General features: G+C 41.2%; 1 protein-coding gene across 8 annotated transcripts in view; it reads right to left on the bottom strand.

Moving 5' to 3' along the window:
• frmd4ba (FERM domain containing 4Ba) overlaps positions 1–25978 on the bottom strand; it is a 41759-nt gene that overhangs the window by 9497 nt on the left and 6284 nt on the right. For 7 of the 8 annotated variants that reach the window (XM_087173309.1, XM_023403659.2, XM_087173312.1 and 4 more), the window contains exons 1-11: positions 16597–16773; positions 12833–12898; positions 12633–12727; positions 12326–12418; positions 11955–12039; positions 10477–10533; positions 10092–10114; positions 5997–6080; positions 5149–5214; positions 4570–4627; positions 3819–3905 (exon numbers count right to left, since the gene is read on the bottom strand). In XM_087173309.1, coding sequence (XP_087029435.1) covers positions 3819–3905; positions 4570–4627; positions 5149–5214; positions 5997–6080; positions 10092–10114; positions 10477–10533; positions 11955–12039; positions 12326–12418; positions 12633–12727; positions 12833–12898; positions 16597–16758 — 876 coding nt within the window. In that variant the 5' untranslated portion in view covers positions 16759–16773. Of the gene's footprint in view, positions 1–3818; positions 3906–4569; positions 4628–5148; positions 5215–5996; positions 6081–10091; positions 10115–10476; positions 10534–11954; positions 12040–12325; positions 12419–12632; positions 12728–12832; positions 12899–16596; positions 16774–25978 lie in introns of those variants that run through there. The other variant, XM_087173315.1, reaches the window with a different exon arrangement.

The following is a 25978-nucleotide window of genomic DNA, read 5'->3' as shown; positions in this document are numbered from 1 at the left end:
GATCTCAGGGAGCCAGATAGGTGTTGCAAGAGTTTCAGCTGAGCAGGCCACGCCCCTTTAGCCACACCCCCTCCTCTGACATCACAGACACCTCACACTGCCTTCAAGGCTTTGTATTGCTTTGCACTGCTCTCTCCCTCTTCCTCGCTCACACAGCTCACTTCCTTTTTAGCCAGACCAGATGAGCAGGTTGTACACAACTATTTGTTAGGCCAGGTTTTTCCTTGTTGAAAGACATTTCACCTCTGCTCTGCTTCCTGTCACCCACACATAACACACACTCTGAATACTCAACTTCTGGCTGAGAAGTTCTCTGCTTTTCATGTTATAAAGAGCACACAAAGAACTGCTGTGTGACTGAATCCACTATAACCATCTCCCCCACCAGGAAAACATGTCAGGAATCTGTCACTATGGTCTAATCATTAATAGCACGGCCGCCTAACCAGGCAGAAAATACTCATGTACTATATTTGACTAAATAGCATGATACCCCTGAGTTTCTAGGTCATTTTGTATGGTTTTTTTTTTATTTAATACTATACCATACTACTATTGCCCCTTAAAACAATGCATCTGAATGTATAGTTTTGATTTTAAAAACCAGCCAATACTGCTCTCCCTATGAATTAGTCTGCCAGTGAAACAAAGATCGTGGTACTTAATGAACAAAGGGAACCAGCCAGCAGGACACATCCAAAAACCTCTTCCCATTGTGGAGGGAACCTCTTGCCAATTCACATCCCTTGGTCGCTATCACTTAGCATCATTTACATTGTAACACAAGATAACAAAGGTTGAGACAATGAACACACTTTCACTGAATCATGTCTCCTATTAGAGAAACTCCACACCGGTGTGCTGGATGAAACTAATAGAGGGAGCCACAGCCAAAATATGTCAAGGATGTGACACACCTCAAACTCTACAATCACAAGACTGCAAGTATGCCTCTTAAAGAGGAACCGGTCCAAGAAATCAGTCTGCAAACAAGCAACTTGTGAAACAGTGACTCAAAAATACAACTCCAAGATAGAGAAAATAAAAGTAACCATTTTCTTAAAACCACTAGCTTCGCGATTTGAGTGAATACACAAACTTTCTGTATCTTCAGTATTTACATCTCCCTTGTTTTTACTAAATGTCTCATTACAAGCATTTGGAAGTATGCCAGAAATGCCTGTGGTTCAGGCTGTTAATTTCCAGCTCACACCAACAACCAAAGGACCCCCCCCGAGACATGAGTCCACAAAAGCATCCATGTATGAAAATGTGTCAAATGCTCTGACTCACACGCCTGTACAGAAAAAGATCCACCCCACCCTTCACCAAAACGTCACATAGCAGCTCTGGCTGGTTGGCAACACTAAACGTTTCCACAAGATGACACATTGCTTAAAGTTGTGAACAGCTAACAGGAAGGCACCGGAAGGAAATGTGTTCCATTTTGATTCATAAAAGTCTGAATTTAATCAAAAGCAAAGTGACCAGGGAGAGGATTTTTTGACTTTTCTTTTAAACTCCCTTTTAACTTTCTTTTTTCACTAAGAACCTTCACAATCCTTTCAGGTCTTTCATGTCATTAAACCCCAACGCTGACACTGCCCCCCATAATAAACTGAACATTTATTTTGGTTCTGCTGGATCATCATATATGTGGACCAGCATGTGGCCTTACAGAGTGTCCCATTACCCACTGGGAGAGAGCCCAAGTGACACAGTGAGAGGGAGACAGAAGAGACTTCTGATTTAATTCAAGAAGAACCAAGTCTTGACTTGCCATCTGCTTCAGTCCCATCATATGACCTGGAAGCACACTGTTGCAGTGCTCTATTTCCTAAATAAAACATTGTTTTTCTCTTTTGGCATCTTATTTCCTTAGTCCCCTCTGGATCTTTGGAATACATAATCTATTCCTTTTATTTACAGACTGCAAACATACACTCCATTATAATAGTCATAATAGAAATGACAGGGTATTTACATTATTAAATATGGCACGTCTACACAGTAGGAAGTGCAAGCCTCTGAGTTTCAGGATATTCAATATGGAGTGATCAACCTGGCATGCATGCAGAGGAGATAATGTGAGGTTAAGCTATTGTAGCTACTTTAAAGGATATTAACAAACCTCCCACCAGTACTGACTTTGAATCCAGCCCCCTGCCCCCTACACAGATAACTATTTTGTATTGTTTGATCAATTGTGCTCCCTCCAAGACACACACACACACACACACACACACACACACACACACACACACACACACATTACCATAATGAATGCAGCATGCTGACAGGGGCTGGGCAGAGGGCAAGGAGGGATGGGCTGGGTTGAATACAAGGGCTGTGAACTAAGACAGGAAGCACTATCAATATTCACCAGATATACACGACTCCCCTCAAGGCCAAAGGAAAGTAGCCCTACACTTCTAATTATCAGAGCAACAAAATAGGTCATTTAAAAAGGCAATGTTTTTTTGTTTTTTTTCCCACAACAAGAAACTCATGAGGCTCCCATGTAACAGTCCCCTCCTGGAGTGGAGGAGCTGGAGAAGGCAGAGTGTAGTTTTGATGAACCCTCCCAGGAACCCCAACACCCTCACTGCTGTCCCCCAACTCCAAACAAGCACCCTCCCACCCGGTTGGCAGAGTGCCAATCCAACTCCCAGAAGCCCACAGCTTCCCACAGAGCACCATAATTACACCTTCCACTGGGAGTGTTGGGGAGAGACAAACTGTGGCTGTGCCCATTAATGCCTCGGTATTCAGTGTAACAGCACACCCTGCTATGTCAACAGGCTCCTGCCATATAACAACAGCTATGACGAGTGTAATGAAAGAGGCTGGGGAGAAACACCCATTTCTGTACATGTAGAATATAATAACAGGTATATGATGGGTCCTCTACAGACCAGTTAAATTCCTTTACATCCACTATTAAGCTAAAAAGTAGCATCTGACTTTAATTATTTTTACTTTATTAATGCTAATTGTTTAAAGGCTTGGGCTACATAAAAAATTGACTTTCAGGAAAGGGTATTTTCATTTACTTGTATAGCATTCTGCCCCAATGATAAGCTTTTGTAATCAGTTCTACACTATACACTATTTTTTTCTGATCATGTAACTATTTTTATTAGCATTTTCCCCTTTAAACTTCATAAGTAGTACTGTTTTATAATCCTTATGACATTCATTCTACTGTTGGTAATACTGGTCCCTACTGTATTTGCTCTTACACCTTCAGCTTTGACTGCGTACAGCATACTCCGAAATATTTTCCCCATTTGTGTTCCTCTTCCTCCTGACCTGCATGGGAACCAGGGTCTTAATCACTGCTATTTACAGTTTGAATGGATCATTAACCAGCTAACAAGAGGCACTGGGGCTGAAAGCTGATTTAAGTTTCAATAGTGCTTAGTAACAAATACTTCTACAATAAAGTTAAAAACTAGTAACTTCAGAAAGAAACAGTTTTAGTTTGAGTATTAAATGTCACTTTGTAAGAAAACCAAGTCAAATTTATTTACAAAGCCCACGCCCTACGTTAGTCCCAGAGGGCTTTACAACATGTACAGTAAATAAACCCTGTATCCTCAGATCTTTGACATGGATGTGGAAAAACTACACACGAACACATAAACACACGCGCGCGCACACACACACACACACACACACACACACACACACACACACAACAAAACAACAGACAAGAAAATTTGTCTCAGGCAGTGAATTTGCTTTGAAATAACATTTCAAATAAAAACTAAGACAGTTGAGGTATACAGAGCAGCTGTAAAACAAGGTCAACCTACCTTTCGCGGTTTCAGCTTATCCTGCAAATCGTATTGGCCGATGCCTTTGTAGCTGACTCCCAACCACCATGGTATTCCTTGCTTGTCCTGCATGAAAGCACAAACACACCATTCCACCACTCATTAGAGGTAGCTTTATTGGTGGGAGTTTGAAAAAAACAAAAAAAACAAAAAAACAGAGGCCTGTTACCAAAGCAATTACCCCATTAGGCTCACAGCATTCGCAACACAAGAAGAGATCAAATACATTAAAGGCCTTAAAATCTCTGTAAGCCTGACTGAGTCATTTTACCGCCACTGTTTGATCTCCTTAGACACCTTGATTTAACAGGGTTTGGTAGAGAAAGTTAGCAGACGCAAGTAAAAGCAAGGAAAGTTGAAGGGATCGCTTGAATTGTGCTCAGCTAACCATGTGCAGCAATGATTGAGTGGATTCCTGATTTAATTCTTTTTAATTATTTAAGGTTTAATTTTACACTAAGCCAGTCATATTCACTTAGCCCAACCAAGCAGACCGAGTATAGGTGTGTGTGCTCCTAGCACAGATGTGTAGTTGCTTTAGCTACAGGACAGATACAGGAACAGGAAATAGTCTCATGATTCAAGCATCAAGCAAAATGTTATAACATTAAGTGAATAAAGATTTTGTGGTGTGTTTGACTACATGTAGAAAAAGAAATACAGACAGCATGCTGACATGCTGCATTCATCAAAGGTTAAGCTACTGTATGACTCAGGGCACCACTGTTACCTTCACTGGGTAATAATGGACTCCATATGTCGGCAAGGACTCCACCAGGGCCAGATACCTTCAGAGGAAGAGGAACAGGTTAACAGGAATTCAGCCACTTACACTTCATCACTGTCCACCGGTGGTTGTTGTACAACAGACAGAGTGCGATTTAAGCTACAGTCGTTGAGAAGCCACAGTCATTTGCAGTGGCAAGCTGATCGATTTGTTTCAGGGCCGTGACAGAGGGAGGGAGAGTCCATTGATCAGTTCAAGGGCACGAATCATCTGAGCGTAAATGACCCAGGGTTGCTCTGAGTTACAGTCCTGGGAAAAACACAGTGGAGGACTGACATCCTCCCAAGGCTGGCCAGCTGCCTACTCTAAGAGCACCTCCTCTAATTAATGACACACTCTGGCTTGGTGACAGCCACCTCTTAAAACAACAGCCACTACAGTGCAGGCACATGAGGTTAAAGAGGAAGACCTGACGTAGAAGAATTGTGAAATTAAAGGCAGTTGTGCAAAAGAGACAGTTCATTTAAAAAAAAAAAACAAAAAAAACATACAGATGCATATAGATTTATTTTCATAACTTACCGCACAATGGCTTGTCCTCTGGTCAGTCCCTTCAGTTTCTTGTAATGTTCAGTCACTTTGTCCTCACTGCAAATGGAAAGATAAAACATTTAATGAATAATCCATCAAGTGCTAAACATTCAAGCCACAGAGGGATAGTTGTGAGAGGGCCCTTTCTTTGACACACATTTTGTCTGCTCATGCAGAAAATGCAGTCCGGCCTACTGGCCTGATGATGGCTCTCATCCTCCTCTCCTGCAAATGCATCCCATTTACTTCCCACTGTAATCATCCCTTTTAATAGCATAGTGAGACAGCAAACTCACTGCAGCTTAACAGTCAGAAAGAGACAGGCGTGCATATGTGCTCACCCATGCACCATAAGACTATAATTTTAATTTGGATATTAAACTCAATGTAGCCGCTTCAGAGGCTGCAGCAGCCTCAGATGATTATTAAACCAGAAGAGGAGGGTAAGGTGGAGGAGCAAAAACAGCAGTGTGGAGTGAAGAGACAGACAGCAATCTTTCAGACAGTGGCTGTCAGCACCTCCCTGTGCTCTCACTGGGCTAATGGGCAAACGTAATTAACACAACCCAGGCATGAATTAGTCACCTCATCAGAGGCAACACCGTCTGCCAAGTACAAGGCAGGTCAGCATGCACCTTACTGCCTAGAACTGCTCTTCTGGGGAAACTGCTATGTACAACCGGGTGTTACTGACCACTGAGGCGGTTTAATAGGTGAATTTGCAAGTGTATCTCGCAGAGGAAGGACTGTGTTGTTGTTTGAACCACGAATATCTGTAAGGTTGAGTTTTATCCCCAAAAACCGACCCACTCCCCAATGCATTTTGTCAGATATCTTACCAGTAATTGAGAGATGGGTGCTCCCTTAAAACTCTGGTGGGAAGAACTGGGAGCTCTTTCAGGTGTGATCTGGCAGTCTCAGCACTGAAAAGAAAATCATATACTTATACAAATGTAGTCATTCACAATAACAGTGTCCTTTCTAGAGCCATTTTGATTGGGGAACAGAGTTACTCATCTCTTCTTCAGAGCTGGGAAAGACACAGCAAAACACAAAAATTACACTGTTGATTGACATATCTAATTACCAGCTCTCCTGCATGTGAGAATCTCTGTATTCAGAACTCTGAAGTATCCTGTTAAGACCTTAAAATGAGGGTTTCATACCATAAAGAAACTGAAGGTAAATGTTTACACAAGAATCTCAACCCAAAGTCCAAAAATGTGTAGAGAGTTCTCCACGTGTTTGTGCTTTCACAGTGTGGTTTGAATTTCTATCTTGAAGCATGGCAGCAATAATTCATGTTAGCAAACCTTTAGAAAAGGTGCAGTGTCAGGATATTATTTTCAACTTTCTCAACTTTCTTATCTATATGAGTAGTACTGCTTGCCAAGACTAAACTTGAGCTTCACTCATGTCTTGCCAGACTTCATTTATAAAAGCATGTGCAGGGCCTTTAAGTAACAGGAAGTCTTTTAAGAGGCTTGGCAAAAAATCTTTTCAAAAATATCAAAGCCATTTTATGCAGGTTCTCAACAGTGCTGTACTTCACAGTTATCCTATGTACTGTAGGTAAACTACAGTATTTTGACCTTCACAGTTCAGTCAGTGATCACATCATGGCACATCCAGCGGGTACAGTTCTCACCCACAAAGTCAAACTGCCAAAAATGTTAATCACAGGCTTCATGTGTCATAATAAACACAGCAACCGGCAATGATATCTGTACAGACAAATTGTGGTGTTCGTCACTGTCAAGGTCTATGATAGTGAAGTATGAGTCACTCCAACATCATGTAGGAGCGAGCACTGGGTCTACAGTTTCTGCTGGACAAAAAGGGCTCTGGGTTGGCGGGCCAGTCCACTGGAGACCTGAACAAAAGCCATTCACAAGCACTTGGCAGGCTCTGCCTGTGTTGAAAAGCATTGTATGAGCTCCGGCGCTGTTAGAAAACGGTCAGCAGGCTCTCAGACAGATTTTATATGTGTAAGTCAGACCAATGCGCAGACTAAACTATTACAATATTCTCAACTACTGTACAAGATAAATCTTTAACAATAACCTCAATCTGAGAAAATAAAGAGTTTAGGTCAAAACCCATTTGACCTTTTATGAACGTCAATTTAACTCTAATGGAATTTAACAGCTGCTAACGTAGTAGGACAAAACCAAAATGATCCAGTTATGTGAACCAGCTTACTAAACAAAAACAAAGGTGAGCCGCTGCAAGGGCAGAGGCACTTGAATCACTCTTCCCTGTAGCTGACTCTCCGAGGTTGACTGGGTTTTGCTGCCACGGCACCTCGCTGTGTGTTTGACGGCATACATTTTATGGGGAGCTGGGGCCTGGTGTTGTCGGGGTGATCTACTCCACAGCCGTGCTGCCCTGTCAGCAATCTGGAATTCATTACTACGTCTGTTATCTCCCTGCAGCCTGCAGTGTGGAGGCAATTCCTACACCCAGTACAGCCCAGCCCAGTGCGGCCCACTCAGAGTGGGAGAGATAAAACTCATGTGTCAGCTATTCCACAGGGCTGAGACGTGGTGACTGTGAAGGGAGCACAATGAGAGAGCCTGTTGCTGTGAATGAACCACTAACTAGAGGCTACACCTGCAAATAGAACTGAGGACTGAAACTATCTGAGTGTAATATTTGTTCATGTGGATACAATTAGAACACAAATGACATTTTGTTGATGATGCAAAACTAATTTATAATTACTCGCTCTTCAAATATAGAGGCCCAGACAACTGTCTTAAGTTCACTACTGGAGCTGATTACAATTGTACAAGGAAAAAGTTACTAATAAAACTGTTAGTGATAATAAAATACATCAATCAATTCAATGATTTCCTATGTTTTCCCTTCCCATCCCTTGTATAAGCCCCCAAAAGAACAGCTGTAACACTCAGCTGTGGATTACACCCGCAGCTACAGCAATAACGTGAGAATCATTATGGTAAGAACAGGATGCAACGCAATATTAACACAGCAAAGGGAATTCAGACACACTACAAGTATAATGTGAAACCTGATGGTACATTAATTCAATGCACAGCAGGAGGTTGGCCCACACCACAACAATAACATGACTGCAGTGAATCCTCCTGACGCCAAGTTGTCTACCATTGGACAGTGGGTCTGGCTCATCCCTCTTAAGGAGAAGGAGGTCTCCCTAACTCCTCTACAGCTAATCTCACTGCTCCAGGGCCCTTTACTGATACAGTGTAGACCAGACACATTTATATTGTATGCTTTATGAGGGGATTTCTCTCAAAGAAGTAGAGAGAGAGGACATTACTGACAGCAATGAGAAATACTGCCACAGGACAGCGGGGGATGCACCAGTTAAATAACCATGTTAGATATTGGAGCCAGTGCTATGCTAAAGTAAGAAAAGTTTGAGGATAACACCTTTCTTTTACCATTTTATATACATTCCTCCAAGGAAGAAAAACATATTCCTATAATTGTTGTAAATTGGCAAAAAAACAAATGCTCTAAGTCTCTTACAACTTAATAGAAAGCATAATCAGAATGAGCAGGGGAAAATAGTATCTGTGCAAATAAGAAAAACACAGCGTGAGTTGGACACACTCCCATTCTCCCTGATTCTACCAGATTTGTTGGCAAGTTGTCTTTTATTGTGCTTTCAGAGTCAGGACAAAGTACAGCCCATCCCCACACCTACACGAACTGAAAGTTCAAACTGCACACTACACTTCAGGGTAAAGTACTTTTAAATCAAAAGTCTAAGGTATAAATCTGGACTGAAGTTGTAATAAATAATAATTAACATTTATCAGATCAATCACAGTTCTTAATGGCAACTCAGTTATTAAGCACAAGCAGATGCTGCCAAGTTTTGTTTTTCTTTTTTGCAAGAGCACAAAGGCAGTGGCTGACAAGAGGTCAAACTGCATTTTCAGCATTGCATATATCACCATTCAAACCATACATGTGCAACTCCTTACAGAGCACAAATCTTTGTGTTCACATAATGGATAGAGAGGCCTTTAGAGGCAAAGCACAGGGTCAACACACAGGTTGTTCTGCTTCAACCTGCTCAGCCGCTCACAGAGCAGTGTTTATTAATGGCAGCCAATGCCCTTCACTCCTACGGCTGGCAAAAAAACAACATACCTTATCAGCAGGTCAAGCCTCTGAGAGCAAGGCCCACTGTGAAAACATTATCTCCACTAGCGAACAGATTATGGAGGTTTAGTACAGAATCTCCCACCAGTGTCATTGCCCAAATCGTGTACACTACGTGCATGTATTTGTACAAGTGTTACATGGGCTGTTTCGGTCAAGTGATGTGACATTTATAAAGGGAGATGATGCAATCACAACGTGTGAAAAAAAACTGCCTCTTGTAGACTTTTGTTTAACCTGTAAACACAGTTAATCTGCCTGTCTGCCTTCACAGGCAACTCTATGACAAAAGACCAAGTGTTCTGATTTTAAAGGCAGCCTTTGGACCATGTGGATGGCAGCAAGCCAGCAGGGGTTCAGTTCAATATCACAGGAGCAAAATCAAGGGAATCATTAACTGAGGGAAGTCCGTTGTAAAATAAAATCTGAGCCTGTCAAGTTGAGCATTAACTGGCTCTACACTGAGCACTGGTTCCTTGTCGAGTACGGCAACAAACACTTTGTAGATTGTGCAGAGTGTGCATTCAACTGCAGACTCCAGTTACCAGTTGATAAAAATGTTTTTTTCTGTATACCTGACATGCTAGACAAAAACATTGTGTCTGTAGACTATTCAAAGCTAAAAGTTATCCTGTACAGCTCACTCAAAACGTGTTTAAACTGAAAAGACTTAACTAGACTTAAGACTAAACTTAATGTGACAAAGACCTTTGGGTAGACCTTTCTGTATTTCTTTCATTCAAGGCTTTTACGTTATAATATCGATAACTTCTTACCTGGTGTAATTTCCTTTGGCCTCCTTAAAAAGATAAAATAATGTAGTTAATTAAGCATGATTAAAAAAAACAAACACTAAATTGACCAGAATGCTAATGTTAGCTACCTGCACAATTGTACAGAGGTAGTAACGTTACACGAATGAACATATTTCATTTGACTACATTTACATTTTCTTAATAGTAAACACTGCATTGAAGCACAAGGCTCATTTCAAAGGGTAGTGTTAACATAAAAAGGTCAATTTCTTTAACAATGACTCCGACCGAAGCAACCTCAAGAGACAACTGTTTTCAAATGCTGCGTGTCCCGACCATCTTCATTCACATTTGGGGTGAGTGACAAAATCACAGTCTGGAAAGCCTGCGACAAACTCTTTCTTACCTGCAATGCGAATGCAGCTAACTTGAAAACATTTTCACTCTCGACTTCGATGGTCTCCTGTTGTAAAAATGGTCAAATTAGCATGTTTTTTTCAAAAAACATTCACACACAAAGTACAGCCTGCCCGAAACACTTGACTTGAGAGAAAATCTTCCCGTCCCGTACCTCGGTCCCACCGTTACCGACTAAACCACTGCCGCAGAGACAATACGGTGTTTAAAACTGTCCGAGAAGTGTTTCCAATACTGTTGTTCAGTTCCTGAGTTATCGTGCTATTTTCTATAACTGACAAAACACGCACTGGTACGTAGAAACCCTAGTTGAAAGTCCTGCTTGAGCTTAGAGCCCCCATCAGTAAAGTGGTATGGTCCGAAAGCAGGTTCAACAGTCTCCGTCTCCCATGGTGACCAGTCTGCTCTCCCCGCGAAAAAAAACTGCACTGCAACGTTTGATCACATGCTGCCTTCAGGCGCTCCTCGTACAGTTCCAAATCCTTGTTCAGGAACTACCTGGTTACTTTAACACCATTTTACTTGTAAGCTATTTAATTTTCCACTCAACTTAACACACATATAATACATTTCTGATCGCCGATATATTATTGATATTCTTAAGCAAATAATATTATTTAACACAAATATTATTACTAGAAAAAATTTCTGCAAGATTCATGTTTAATTTTTTTTTTTTTTTTTGGACAGTGGAAAATTAATATACTATACAACTACAGACAACAATATGTGTCCAAAATTTTCAAAATTTATATTGATCATGTGACCATCTGACCATGAACCCCAAGTGATTTAAATATACAATAAAACCTATACCTTATATATTCATACGTCTAAAATAATGACAGTGTTGTGACTGTTGTGTACGCTCTCTGTCGAATGTGAATGGATGCTAAACAATAACATATGACGTACATGACACTGGCAAACGTTATAGAATTTCGGACAGCACATGAAAGCAGCATTCTGAATAACTGCTGGACAGTGTGTGGTCTTGAGTTGTATATGTGTTGGGTATGTATTGTTTAAACGAATTGCAGAAGCATTACAACAATATACAAATATAACCACAATAAACTGCCAATATAATGTTATAAATGTTGCTGGATGTATACACAACAACTCAGTCTAAAGACAAAAAAGGACATCATATGTGAAATCATAAAAATGAAGAACTGTACGCTTCACAGACAACACAACAATATACAGACAACAATATAAAGTTACAGACAAAATATTGATCATGTGACCATCTGACCATGAACCCCAAGCTGAATGAAATCTGTTTCTATGGTAATAACCAACAAGAATGGTAGCTGATCAATAGTTGGATTCGGCATCTTCTCATAAGGCAATCAATGATCGTGTGCAATGACCTGGAACTAAATGACATGCCAAATTTGGTTAGGAGATACAAAAAGAACTATGAGACATGCTTTCAGAAAATAAATGATTAAAAACACTTACATTAAACACTAAAGATTTTGCATTCAGGAAGAACAGCTCCACCGTTGTGTTCTCTTTCAAGAAGGTGATCTTCTCAATATAAAACCTGTGAAGAGTTTATAAGTAAGGTTCATGTCAATGCATTTTGCCTGTCATCATGTGAATTAGTAAGTAATGTGGCAGTCACACAGTAGGGATAAAACTGTGTCCCATCACTGCCACCTGCTGGCTAGGACACGCCTTTGGAGGCTGTGAAGCCCTCACTATACCAGCTGCTTCTATGATTCACATCTCAGTCTTATTTGTAAAACATTCAGATTTTCAATAGTATAGGCTGTTGTGCAGGAGAAAGGATTCCACATTTGGCAAGCTTTCACAGCGAGGGCACTCACCTCACAAGGAACTTGAGTTCCAAAGGCCCCGAAGTCTTGGAGAAGTCATGATCAAGGACTTTACGATCCAGCTGGAGCCAGTTATTCTGACCACTGAGCAGGAATAAAAGAATAAATCATATGTTGGAATACTGCCATCTTAATTTTCTTTCCTTTCTCTCTCCTTCTGTAAACAAGGATTGGGTCAGAATCAACTAATGACTTCAATCAAAAATACAATAAATTAACACACACACCCAAATTACCAGGGCATAGCAATTTTTTGGGTTGCAAAATAAATGTATCTTATATTAGGAAATGTACTTACGTGTCATCGATAAAGCACAATCCAAAATATTCTTTTTCCTTCAGATTAAAATGTGAGGCCACCAAATCTAACAGGTCGCGGGACAACAGCTTGGGCTGGAGAGTTTAGATAAAAACACAGGAACTGAGTTTAGACCATAACCGTAACTAAAATGTGATGTGCTTGAAACACAAAAGAAAAATTACAGAAGGACAAACTACCTGCACAAGCAGCTCCAGATCCCTGCCATCGAGGAGGTGAACCTGGCAAAGACGGCCTTCAGTCATCTAGAGGAAAAAAGACCACATGAGACATGTCAGTTAAAGCAAGGGTCAAATCACACCGTCTCCACCTCTACCTGTGCCTCTCCACACACAGCCGTCCTTCCACTATTTTAGCCCAGGGATAAAATGGCTGCTCTTTTTTTTTTTTTGCGAGTGAAACAGTGACTCACCTCAATGTCATGTTTGTCTTTGTGCTGAATGAATAGGTAAGGAGAGCCACCAGGCAGATGTCCACATGGGAGCAACACGCCAAAAGATCAAAGTCATTGTAAGACCGTCTTCCTTATTTTGTGTTAAAAAAAAAAAGTGCAGCAGAGATATTTCAGCCATAAATCAGCTCTTTACAAGCGCACTGTGAATTATAAACAAAGAGTCTTAGGTCCTTTTGTTATTAGCTCCTATGCACACTATTGTCTTTTTCACCCTCATATCCTTCCTCTGCATCAACACTGGTCCATTGAAAATCCCTGAGATGTCATCATCTCATGTTCTCCTCTCCTGCAAAGCAACCAAACTAAAAGACAATGAAGTCCTGCTGCAAAGTTTAATTGAATTTCCACTCTATTGTTTAGATGAATAATTTTAAGAATCAGTCTATTGCAGTCAGCAGAACTGCCTTTCATACAGGGCAAGTTTTACATGCAGCCTATAAGGACAAGACAGAGATATTAATGTGAGGTGATGAATAATATTCAAGTCATATTTCTGTGTTTTAAGCTGTTGCCAACGTAAAAAAAAAAGTGTAATTCCTTGTACAAATTCTGATGACACTGTCTTCGCCTATTAATTAAAGCCACTGTGTGAATCTTAAAATTCCTGACTTTGCTGCCCACTACTGGCAGCATCAAAAAAGACACTGCAGCGCACGTCAATAGTGGGCTGAAAGCGAAACATAGACCACCGTCTATTAACAAGGTTGTTTCAGTTTTCTGCAAAGAGCAATAGAATTTTGTCAGAATAACTTGACAAATGCTGTAATTACATTAACATCTGATACAAATTGGCTGTAATTCATTAAAAGTGTGTCTTTTAGTAGTTGGGAGCTTAGTGCAATGTCAGAAAAATCTGCTTTCCTATTTCATCATTGTGTGGATCTACATTGCTCAGTAGAAACGTAGGTATCTTACTATTGCTTGATCTCAGAAACACTAGGGAGAGCCTCATTGCCAAGAGTGTGTGTGTTTGTGTTGCCTTGATGCTGTTTGCTGCCCAGGAATGTGTCCCAGACGTCTTTTTTATTTCTGTGACTTCAATGAAAAACATGTGGCATCCAACTGGTTGGCCTCTGTGGTGGAAATTGAGGGTCATGTTGACGTCCAACGGGACTGCAGGGTGGGAAGACACTTTCTGGCATGGCGTTAAACTTCAGTCTACCAGGACATATTGTTCTCGGCACCACAACAGAGCTGTCATTTCACTTTCATACTGTACAAGTTACTTTTCCACTTTGCTGTTTTTCAACGCCCTGAACCTCAGTGAGATTTACGGCTCTGTGGGCAGAGCTTACTACTCAACAAAGGGTTTCTTCTGCAGTCACACTAAGTTGGTAATACGCTAACTTTTGCTCTGAAGCCACGTATTTCAACGCCACGCCATACCCACTTCTTCTACTGTATGTCCAAGTATGAGCTGCATAGCAGGGACTTTTAAAAGATTTTTAAAGCTCAATATCTCCAGTGGTGGCAGAAGAGACAAGAATCTTCACTGACCAAAATAAGAAAAAAGTGAACTAACCTCAATGAAAACCAGACCTCTAAGTGATTTGCATTGATGGGAAAAATGGTAGAGCCTGTTAATTACATACAGTAAATTCCATAGTTAAATCAGGGATTAATCACTATAGTAACACTCTGACGAATTGTTGAGGCTGTTCAGGGAACAATCGTTCCAAGTGCCTATCTCTCAATGCTGCATTGTTGTTAGCCAGTGACATCAAAACACAGAGAAATGGACAAAGGCCTTTAGTCTGATTTCAAGCTCACATACAATGAATTTTAGATTCACTTTCTCAAAAGTGAAACTGACTCAAAATCCCTCATCTCCCGGTCTTTTCTCCCTATGTCAATGCATAACCAGTTTCAAAAGAGTTCGTAAAACATCAAATGTACTGTAAAAACACAGCGTAGCCTGATACAGTGCTGTAGTTTATTCACAGATGCATCACTTCCTCCACACCACTAAGAAAGTGGCGCTAAATGTTTTAAAGACAGTTTCATCCGGACAGAAGCTGCTCTCATCCTGCTGAAGTGAGGACCTGAGCTTCAGATCGAGGTCTTCCTTGATAAAAAAGAGAGGTCACAGCTGTGTCACGGAGGTCATCCCCCTGCAGCCCTGTCATTACAGGCAGGGGGCCTCATGGTGCTCTCTTCACACGACCTTCAGCCGCTGACCTGCTCAGGCTGAGCTGGGCCCACCCTGCAGCTTTGATCAGGTCTACAACCCACCACTTCACCCGCTTAACCCCAGGTGACCACAAGCTGGGCTGAGTAGTTATAGGATGCACAGTGGTGGAAATAAACTAATTATATTGACTTAAATGATGTACTTAAGTACATTTTTAGGTCTGCTACTCTATCCTTCAACTCTGCCACATTTCAGATGGAAATATTGCACTATTTTCTCCAACAAGTGTATGTAAAAGATATTGCCACTAGTCACTTTTCAGATCAAGATTTATTAAATAACATATCATCAGTTTGTACAATCAGCTCCACCCCAACCAACTACAACATTAAAACATTCCTTACATGATAAATAATAAAGTTCCACTAATATATTAATATACAGGGGCAATTTACCATAATGACTACTTTACTTTTACTTTTAAGTAAATGTTCTGAATACTTTTTCCACCCATGTAGACAGCTCATGTGATTCTGAATGGAAAAAACAGCTTTCTGGTAAATTGCCTAAAAAATAAAAGGGACCTGATACTTGTGTTATTCTGAGAACAAGAAACACACAAGGTTGTTTCAATAGTGTCAGGTGTTGTGTGCACTTTCAAAAGATGTCAAAGACCGAAATTTGTGTTGGCTGAGGTGAGTGAGAATATTGTAATCTGAATGGAACGGAGTACATTGGTTTACTCATTGCAGAATAGGTGAGGAAACTGTTATGTAAAAATTTCCTGAAACAGTGAGTGCTAAATTCCATCTAACTCAGAATATGTTTTCACATGGCAGTATGCTGGGAAAAAGAAAAAAAAAAAAAAAAAAGACGACACAATCTATTTCAAGTTTACGCGGAGAACACGAGAGGAAGACTTGTTAACCATACAGCCCGCGCTCAGGTGTTCCAGCAACAATGCATTTCAAAGCCTACTTTGAAAGTTCTCCTCTTCAGCCAGACAGTGAGATCAAACAGCTGGTCATGCTGCTTTCTAATGACTGCCATATGTGCTGGGAGAGAGACCCTTGTTAAAAAACAGGCTTTATAACTCACCGAGAGGCAGCCTGCGCCTCCTCACAGTCATACAAATAAACACAAGCATACGCTAATGAGCCAAATGAGAAAAAGTACTGACTCACTTCACTCACAGGAAAACTGAAACAAGATCACAGGTAATATAAGGCATAAAAATTCAATCAAAGAAATCCTCCTGGCAACAAGTAATTTATCACATGTGCTGTTAAGAAAGCAATAAATAAAACTCCTTTATAAATAAATGATTTCTGCTCCCACTGGTCAAGGATCTGTCGTACCTGGTAGCATTTTCCAATCCTCAACCAGGCTTCTAAGAAGCGTCTGCATGGCATCAGCCCACGGTTGTACCACCTCCTCAGGGTCTGATGTGCCAGGCTCCAGACGAGCTGGCTGCCCGATGCCACCAGGTCTTCCATTCCTCGTATGATGCGCACAGCCATGGCTGAGAGCCTTTTCTACTTTTCTCCTGCTGACACCTCACAGATTCAGCAGCAGGAAAAGAGATGATCTGCAAACCACTTTGTTTTGCTACAGAGCAACAAGCTGAAAGGAGCATCTACACTCCAGCACACACACACACAGTCTACTATGTCTCCTCAGCTGATGTAATGTCAGTGAGAGTCGGCGCTCTGGAGAGGCTGGAGCAGAGCAGCGTGCCTCAGGCTTGGTCCTGGGCCCTGGTCCAAAACACTGCCTCATAGAGTGCAGGGGAGGGCAAGACAGATCCATGAGGCCCCTTGCTGCAGAGGCTCCAACTCCCCTCCACATAAACACACTTGTATACAAATCCAATGCACACAGAAACAAACTCCAGCTGGCCACTCAACCTCCGAATACTTTGAAGTATAATGGTGAAAATGTTTTGTTTAGCAGATTTTTTTTTTCTCCTCTGTAAAATAAATATCACAAAATAAAGTTGCACCAAAATATGCAGAGTTAAGCTAAGGCCAATGACTTCATATTTTATTTTACTGTTTAATTTCAGCATGTATTTCTCTTTCATTGTCTGAAAAAGGGTGTGGGAATGGTCTGACACTTTGTCTGGGATGTGGGAGCAATTTCCTGAGGAGACCAGACATCCCCACCCATTATATTCTGCAGGAACACTAAAAATAATTGCTCCTGTTTGGATCAGCAGGGATGGTAGAACTGACAGGGCAAAAACTAAAAGTGAAACTGCTTGGAAAAAAAAAACATTCAGAAAGGCTTTGATGTTCCAATTGCGAGGTAAAGGCGCCTGTGACTCACTACCAGACGTCTTCCATTGCACAGCTGCAATTAATATGAACATGTCGCACACAGGCCTTACACCTGATTCAGATAAACAAGACAAAAAAACAAAAGCAAAGCAGAGGAACAGATGAGATGGAGCATCTCTCAGCAGCGACGTGCTGCAGTTCATCTGGAAACAATATCTGGCTGTTTGTTTACGTGACCCTAGTTTCCAAGAAAGCTTAAGTGTCCACAGTCAATATGGTGCTGTTTCATTGAACATGATCAGCGTAATTGCCTCAGAGCAGGCATACTGTGACCTCTACAACTGCAGTAATAACACACAGGAAGGGTTTGGACCAATATTACAAGACACATTACGGAAAATTTCCTACTAATAATTCCCAAAAACATAACAGGTAGAGTAAATGAATGATGCATCTACTGTTTTATTGATGACAGTGGCAAACAGATACAGTCAGCTCCCAGTTATAGAGATGTCCCAGTGTACTAAGTCACCCTGTATTACATGAACAAATAACAAACACAAGTGCTCATCTTATCAGTCGTGCATGTAATTGCCTGCAGCGGGTGCAGTTGCACTGCATGTTACTTCAAGTGTAAATCCTCTCCCAAGTGTAGCCTATATGTTGGAAATGAACATATCAATTACTGGACCTATACAGGCAGTGAACTGGCTATACTAAGCAGTGGCAAGCAGACGTGACATTGGGCTTTTACAGAAACAAACAGATCTATGTTCTGTGCTTTTAAAGCAATAGCTCAGCATTTTAGGATTTCCACTTAGTATCCTTTTTTCCACCAGTCACATAAATAGATCAATACCACTTTCACGCCTGTAGCCTACAATAAATATAAAGCCTAGCCTGACTGTATGACTTTCCAGAGACTTTGTTGTTACCACAACTTGTAATTTCTGCATTTCAGTTTTTGTACAAACAAACAAGACATAACGTCATGATTAGTGAGCTTTAGAGGTGCAGGGAGGTGGATTTGGTTTGTTCGGACAGAACCAGGCTAACTAGCTTTGCGTTTCCCCGCTGCTTCCAGGTTATAGGCCTATGCTAAACTAACTAATCAGCTGCTGGATGAAGCTTCATATTTACCATACAGACATCAGAGTTGTGTTAATCTTCTCAACTAAATCTTGGAAAACATGTAAGGAACACAATTGGAAATAAATACCAGGCTCCGTGGTCAGCAGTGAATTTCCCAATATGCTCTTTTTTCAACTAGAACCACAACTGGAACCACATCCAAACATAAGAACAATAATGTATAGACTGATAAAATAATGACACAGCAAATTCCTCTCCTGTCAGACTATTGATGCTAATCAAGCTTTGCCTGAATCTGATAGATCCATTTCTGGAGGGCAGGATTTCTGAAGATACACGCACTGCAACCAGCTAACCATGATAAACATGCACAGACATGCAAGGCCACAGCTGTCTGAAGCGACAGCAGGCAAGACAGCCAAACATATGGTGGACACAAGCCGCTAGTGATCACACACATGATCGCCACGTGTGTAAAGGAGAGCAGCGTGTTCTGGTCCACATAATGTTAATATGTGGCCTACGGGGCTTCGGATGCATCTGCAGCACATATTTCAGATGACTTTTCTAGAAGCAGTTGCCAATATGTTAAACAAGTTGCAACAGGGCAGATCCCTGTGGTAGAATCAAGAAAAGGTTAGTCCATTTAGGAAGGAATAAGCAAATAACATTCTATATGCACAGAAAATGTACTTTTATTAAAAGATCACAAGACTACAAAATAAATCAAATGACTTAAAACAGTCTGTTCAGTGCAGCCAGTAGGCAGTAGTTGTTATTTTTCAGTGCAAGAACATGCAGGCATTGTGTCTACTGAGAGCACACACATATGTGTAAGGAATGCCTGCAGGCTACAGTTAATCCCAGTTGATTTCCACACTCCATACTGGGAGTTTGGTGGGGTGAAGATGCAGGAAGAGTCGACGACCTCAGCTATAATCAATCTGTGGGAGTCAGGGAGGGTGTCCTGGGAGGAAAGTGGGAATTAACTGTCTGCACTAACTTTGAGAGACATACATCAAGCAGCCTATCTGATCCTCAAGTTGTCCGTTTCACAAGTGTCCATATATCAGTATTCCACTGATATATTGTAGGCTATGTATAATATATGTGTATCATTAACATGTATACCTGCTCATCACCTGATTTTTTTGGCCACTTGGTGCCAGTGGAACAAGCTGCAAACAAATCTGACACATTAGCATCTCATGCAGCTGATATGCTTAACATGTTAGCAAACAATTGCTTATTTGCACATATAGCAGACACGTAGCAACGTTAGCATTGAGTGTCAAATAGTTAAACTTCCCATATTCAATTTTTTTTTAGTCTTCTATTTCCACCAGCTCTTATTGGAAATATCTGGCTCTTTAGCAGCTAAATGCTACACTGTGTTCACTAGCTAGTCGCGAACTCTGGTTGTCCAGTGTTTGGCATGTATGACAGTGGGTTTTGGAAATGATGTCTGGAAATTATGCTGATGAGAGTGATGAGAGAGAAGATGCCATAATGCTCCATAAAGCTGAGGGGAACTTCAGACTCTGAAATGAAAGTGAAAATTCTCTGCTCATAACTACAAGTGACCCCGTTCACACCACACACAAGGTCATGTGATCCATTGTTAATATAAAAAATACTGATCATAACAGCTTTAAACTTTGTCTATTAAATAATCAAATCAATAACCTCACAATGAGGATTCTTTCTGGTTAACTCATGGTCTACATTACTGTTGTCTACTAATCTCCACCTCTCCCCGTCTCCAGCCTGGCACCAAACACCATGACCTCAGACCACGGTCCGTAACCCTCTCTGATGTCACTCTAGTGTCGCTCCATTTCTCTACACAAGTCATGTGCTGCACACAAGACTGTGCTCACTTACAGGCTCACTCTTTTCAAACTGTTATGCTTTCTCCCCTTAGGCAGAGTACAATCAATTGTTGTGGATTCGCAGCGGTGGCTGACATATTTAGTGTTCATGCTGCAATTCCTCTTTACAGCCAGCAGATGGGGAAATCGAGTAGCACACAACCCTGGGGGACCAAAAGATAAAATACGTTTAGTAGTGGAAATTGTGTGGTAAATTATGTTCTCTGGAGGGGTTTCCTATTACCTTTATGCCAATGTCATGCCCTTTTTCCTAATATAAGGGCTTCATTCACTTGTGATGCCTGGATTGAAAGTTTAATAAGAATACAGACTGACATGCTGCTCTGTTCAGTCCCAGAAGTTCAGCATTAATAGGCCTGTATCTGTTGAGAATACAAGACAGGGCATGAAGGGGGCAGCCGCGTAGCTAAGATCATCACAGTTCCCTGTCCCCGGGCTCATTTCAACATGGGATGGCAATTACCGTGTACAGTAAGTGGTAGATTAATTGTCTAAAAGGGGAAGGCCTCCGAGTGAATGTAACAGAGCCTGAGCAGGGCAGGCAAACAGCTGTCATCCGCACGGGCCTACAGCTGACGAACTATGCCGCATACTGTGACTGCAGCTGACACACTGAATGGAAGACTCTCTATGCAGAATGTCTAACACACTGCACAACACACACACACATATGCAGGACGGTTAACTTCCACTGATAATGTCCTTGCCTCACAGGACCCTGTCCGCACGCTTCCTGACCGTCACTTGTTGTTAGAAATGGAGCAGGTGGTCACAACTGTCAGAAATCATGACACTTCACAGGAGGAAGATTTGTAGTCATACATCATACATGAATAGATCAAGTTCATAAAACATGAAAGAGGGCCATTTCTGGTCATGCATAGACTATGATCCATCTTTTAATGGGTTTTGCAACTGCAAGTCTCACATATGAGTATCCTGAAAATGAAATATCATGTATTCTAGCTTATCTTTGTGTTGTTTATTCTCCCCTAGACACACTGCTGGCTTGTCTTTTATTTCCAGCTGAAAATAACAACAAAGGGAACTCCATTTTTATAAAGATGTGTCTACCCTAAGGCCTTCAGATTTGAAAACCATGCCAGTAAGTGAGAGGTTGCCATTATCCGTCATGACTGAAATTGTCACTGCATCTATTTAAGAAACCACAAGACATCTTAATTACAGCCAATTAACACCATGTGATAAAGCTCCATCAGGCAAATGAATGGAGAGACAGAAAAGCTTTTTGTGTGTATTTAGGCGGTACAGTCAAACCCGGCTTTGTGTGGCCAGGCAGGGGGTAGAGAAAGAAAAGAAGGCAGGGAAAGAGGCGAGGGCCTCGGGCTTCATGCTGCCACCATCCTCCCATCGGCTTGCCGTTTGTGTCTGGGGATTTGGGGCCAGCTTCTCTTGCTGTATGGGACGGGGCTTAGGGTCACACCAGAGGCCACAGGCCATGACAAACCATGCGTGTGTATAACCCAGATGCTATGAAGAGGAGGAGGTCAGACAGGGGGAAGCGTGTGGGAGGCAGAGGCCGCAGTGTCAGCCAGCAGCCTCACACTGTCTGCTGCAACAAAATATTCCCCCGAGGGACTGTGGGTTCCTAGATTTGCCTCAACATTTCGTACAAGGACCATAAAGCGCTTGTGTCATTAGTTTTCAATATCATAGCCAAGTGATGGAAAATATGAATGGTCACTGTGGACCATCGCCACAGGGGTCCAAATGAAACAAAGAGAAAGCAATGTAGATGACGCAAAGGAGGGGGAGGGGAGGAGACACTACAACTGAGGGGCTGTAATGAGCCTTGAGGCAAAGGAGGGGGAGCAATTATAGCAAGGAGAAAAAAAATTCAGAATCATTTTAAACGGTTTGGCTTCTGAGACATAGCCTATAAAACTTGATATAATTAATATAAATATGATATTAAAATTTCTGGAAAAAGAAGAATAAATATGAAGAGGGTTCCAGATCCAAAATTGAGAAGCCAGATATATTTTAAAAAGCATCCATATTATAATGTTTTATGACTTTAGATTATGACTTTAAATTATCTGTATGCAATAAACCCTCACAGTTCACCAACAGTTCACTGTGGATGTTGACAGCACAAAGCTGTTTTCATTCAGAGCCACGCTGGGAAATATTGACTGTCCTTGTTCTGTAAATGCACATGAATAACAGGCTGTGTTGGAAAAAAATAAATGAATTAAGACAATCATCTGTTCAGTTTCCATCCATAATTGCGAATGATGCTCAGGGGAGAGTGTGTGGAGAACCAGGAAAAGGTCGCAGTTCCTATGAACCATCTTAAAACAGTAGTTTAAGAGCCATGCAGCCATAACCAAGCCTTAACTTTTAGCTAATACTAATGCTAAAAACAAAGGATATTCCTTGTTTTGCTTCACCATAAAGTTGTAACATCCCATTAGTGGATCTCCACTTTGATTTCTGACATGTTGGCATCTGAATTTACATCTGGCAGCTATAATCTATATTAACCTGATTTAATTTGATACATGAAATTGTGCCCTTAACACATTTAGAGCCATGAACTCTAAAAACCCCTGCCAGGGTTGTAGCTCCCTTCAGTTAAACCAATACATTTACATACTGTATAGACACACTGAAATGTCTAAATCCATTTTCGGCTACAGTCTGCAATTAGGTTTCCGGCAGCTGATATCTGCATTTAGATGATGTACAGTAATGAGACCCTCTGGCTTATCACTCTCATTCCAATTTACTAACTAGATAATCAGATCAGTTACATGGCCTTATCTGAGCAGACGACACATGCCTGAAAAAAATCACAACTGCTTCATATGATGCTGTAAACTCTGCGAGCTAACATGCTGCACAGGCACACAGCAGAACCTGTGTGGCTCAAATAGACATCACAGAGCGAGTGGTCTCAGGGGAATATTGCCACTGTCCCGTCAGAAAGCAACCACCAACATGGCAGAAAACCTCTATTTTTGTCCTGCCGTATAAATACAAAAGCTCCCAATGGGCTGAAAGCTCTCAAAGGTTCCAGCTCTGTCAGAGCGATTTCAAGAGGTGCTGTGATTTGAAGGGAGGGTGAGTTCACTGAGAGTCAAATGGGGATTTATAAGTAGGTAGAGCTTGTAGAGCAAAGAGCCTCAAAACTGGGCATCTGTTCCTGCTTTACTGCTGCTGTGTCTAATTCATACTTTCACTGTTTAACCCATCGAATATTCTGAAACAGCTGCTGGAGAACACGTCTCGTCGCTTTGCAATATTTTATTGGTTAGAAAAGACATAACGGGAACAAATTAAGGTTTTAACTGTACAAATATTCTCAGAGTTGCTGTGGAAACAGAAGAAAGAAAAATCTCACCGACTGACCTCAAATAGCAATACCAAAGTAAAGTAACAGACAAAGATCCAGCACAAGAGGAAAGGGAGGGAGATGAAGCAGCAACTGAAAAAATACTGGGTCAAATGAATATATGTAGAATGAAAGGTTTGACTTGCAAAGATGGACCAAAAGAGAATTAACACCTGATGCCGCAGATCCCCTCAGCTCTGCAGCATTTTAGAATTTCTCAGCTCATTGTTTTGGTTTTAAGGTCCACAACTTGAATGTTTTTGGTTCACTCTCACAGCTCTCATGAACTTCATTTCATTTCGCAGCAGGCTGCTGTTTTCAGCAACAACAAAAAAAAAAACCCACTTTAGCAGCACCAAAAGCTGTGTCAGAAACCTCTACGTGTTTCAACACCAAAATGCAGACAGAAAGTTGCAACTAGAGAGTTAAAAGTGGACAATCTATAGCAGCAAAAGAGCCAGACCATTTTGTCAGGGGTTGGTGGAGACCAAAACTGAGCTAAAAGGAAAGTGAATATTGAAACACAACTTGTGTCTGCTGAATGTGTAGGCAACTGCTTGCTAACATTGTTGTGTGTTCGCCATATCTGTAATAAACAAGTGTTTACAGTGTGTTCTACTACACAGCATTAGGCCACATCTGCTCTGTACAGTGTTTTCAGCTATCTCAACAGTTCAGATTTCAAGAATGTACAAATTAGTAGCATCAGCTAAAACAACAACTACTGAAAGTAAAATATTTCATTTAATTTTCTGTTATGTGTTATCTAATAACTGACTTACTACTATTCTGATATAAGTGACAGTTACGATAGTTTGAGTCTGTTTTAATCCAGATCAGTTTCCCACATGCACTGTAAAAGCTTTGTCTGGGTGGAGTTAGTATTACCAAGGGATGCATGACATTTCATTTTGGCCAACGACACAGATCATCAGTCATTTGGACAGTTAAATAAATTACAAGGGGTTCGATGGTAATCAAGGGACATGCCACATAATGTCAAACACAGCCCTGCGATAAAGGTTTAACAGCTTCATCTGGCCTCATCTCAGTTTGAGCTCAATCAAAACAAATTTACGTAGCAACTAAAATGAATATTACTGATTTCCGCAACACTCTAAACTCCTCTAAACTGTGATTATAATTTGGGACGTGACCTAAAGTGATAATCAACTGTATATTTCCAATATGAATGAATCTACTGATTACTCTTTTTGATTAAAAAGTAAGAAGTTTCCCATCGCCCAAAGTAACTACTGAAATCACTCATTTTGTCCTAAACCCAGATACATTCAATTTACAATTAAATAAAACTGAAAAAAGTAGCAAACATATGAGAAGATAGAACCATAACCATTTGGAAATTTGCTTGAGAAATGATTCAATTAATTTATCAGTTCATCAATTAATAAACTCATTCTTTTATTCATGTATTTGCACACTTGCTAACACCACCATTCGTTTCCCCCAGTCTAACACAACACTGCCTTCCCCAGGGGATACAGTATTATCCCTCCTCCCAGTGAGCTTGACACCTGTTACAGCCGTGCCCTGCACACCGTCTCCATATCAGCTTTCTGCCAGGCCACAGTATCACCACACACTGTCCTGACATCATTCATTTCTACCATCTGACTATAACTGAAGGAGCTAATGTTGCAGATGGACGCCACAACACGTCTTCGTCTTGAGCGAGCACGCTTTTGTACATGTGACAAATCCAGCTATTGTATCCTGCTGTTACAATAGAGTACAGTAGAGTAGGGGGATGGGTGTACACACACTCATACAGGACAACACATGTGTTTCAAAAAGGAGGTAGCCAAGCTTCTCAGCAACACAATGCAACTTTGAAAAGACCTCTAGATCAAAGACAGCTTTTTCAATAAAATTACAGGGTTTCCTCTAACGTGGTTTCCTCGCCATTGTATCACCGCACACCTACATCTTCCCTGCATGTTACTGCTAACATGCGGCTTCCCTCTCTCTCCACGGCTCGCTGTCCCTGTCACAGGGCTCAGCCTGGCCTGTCTGAGTGGACCAGCGGGGTGCTCGGTTTCGGTCCACGGGGCAGGTGATAATGACTTCCCTTGCCTCTCTCCTCCTCCTCCTCCCCCCC

Source organism: Seriola lalandi, unplaced genomic scaffold (assembly GCF_002814215.2).
Source record: "Seriola lalandi dorsalis isolate HSWRI2012SDOR001 ecotype SW California unplaced genomic scaffold, Sedor1 jcf7180002054169, whole genome shotgun sequence".
Taxonomy (NCBI): Eukaryota; Metazoa; Chordata; class Actinopteri; order Carangiformes; family Carangidae; genus Seriola; species Seriola lalandi.
This window is presented reverse-complemented; position numbering and strand designations above follow the sequence as displayed.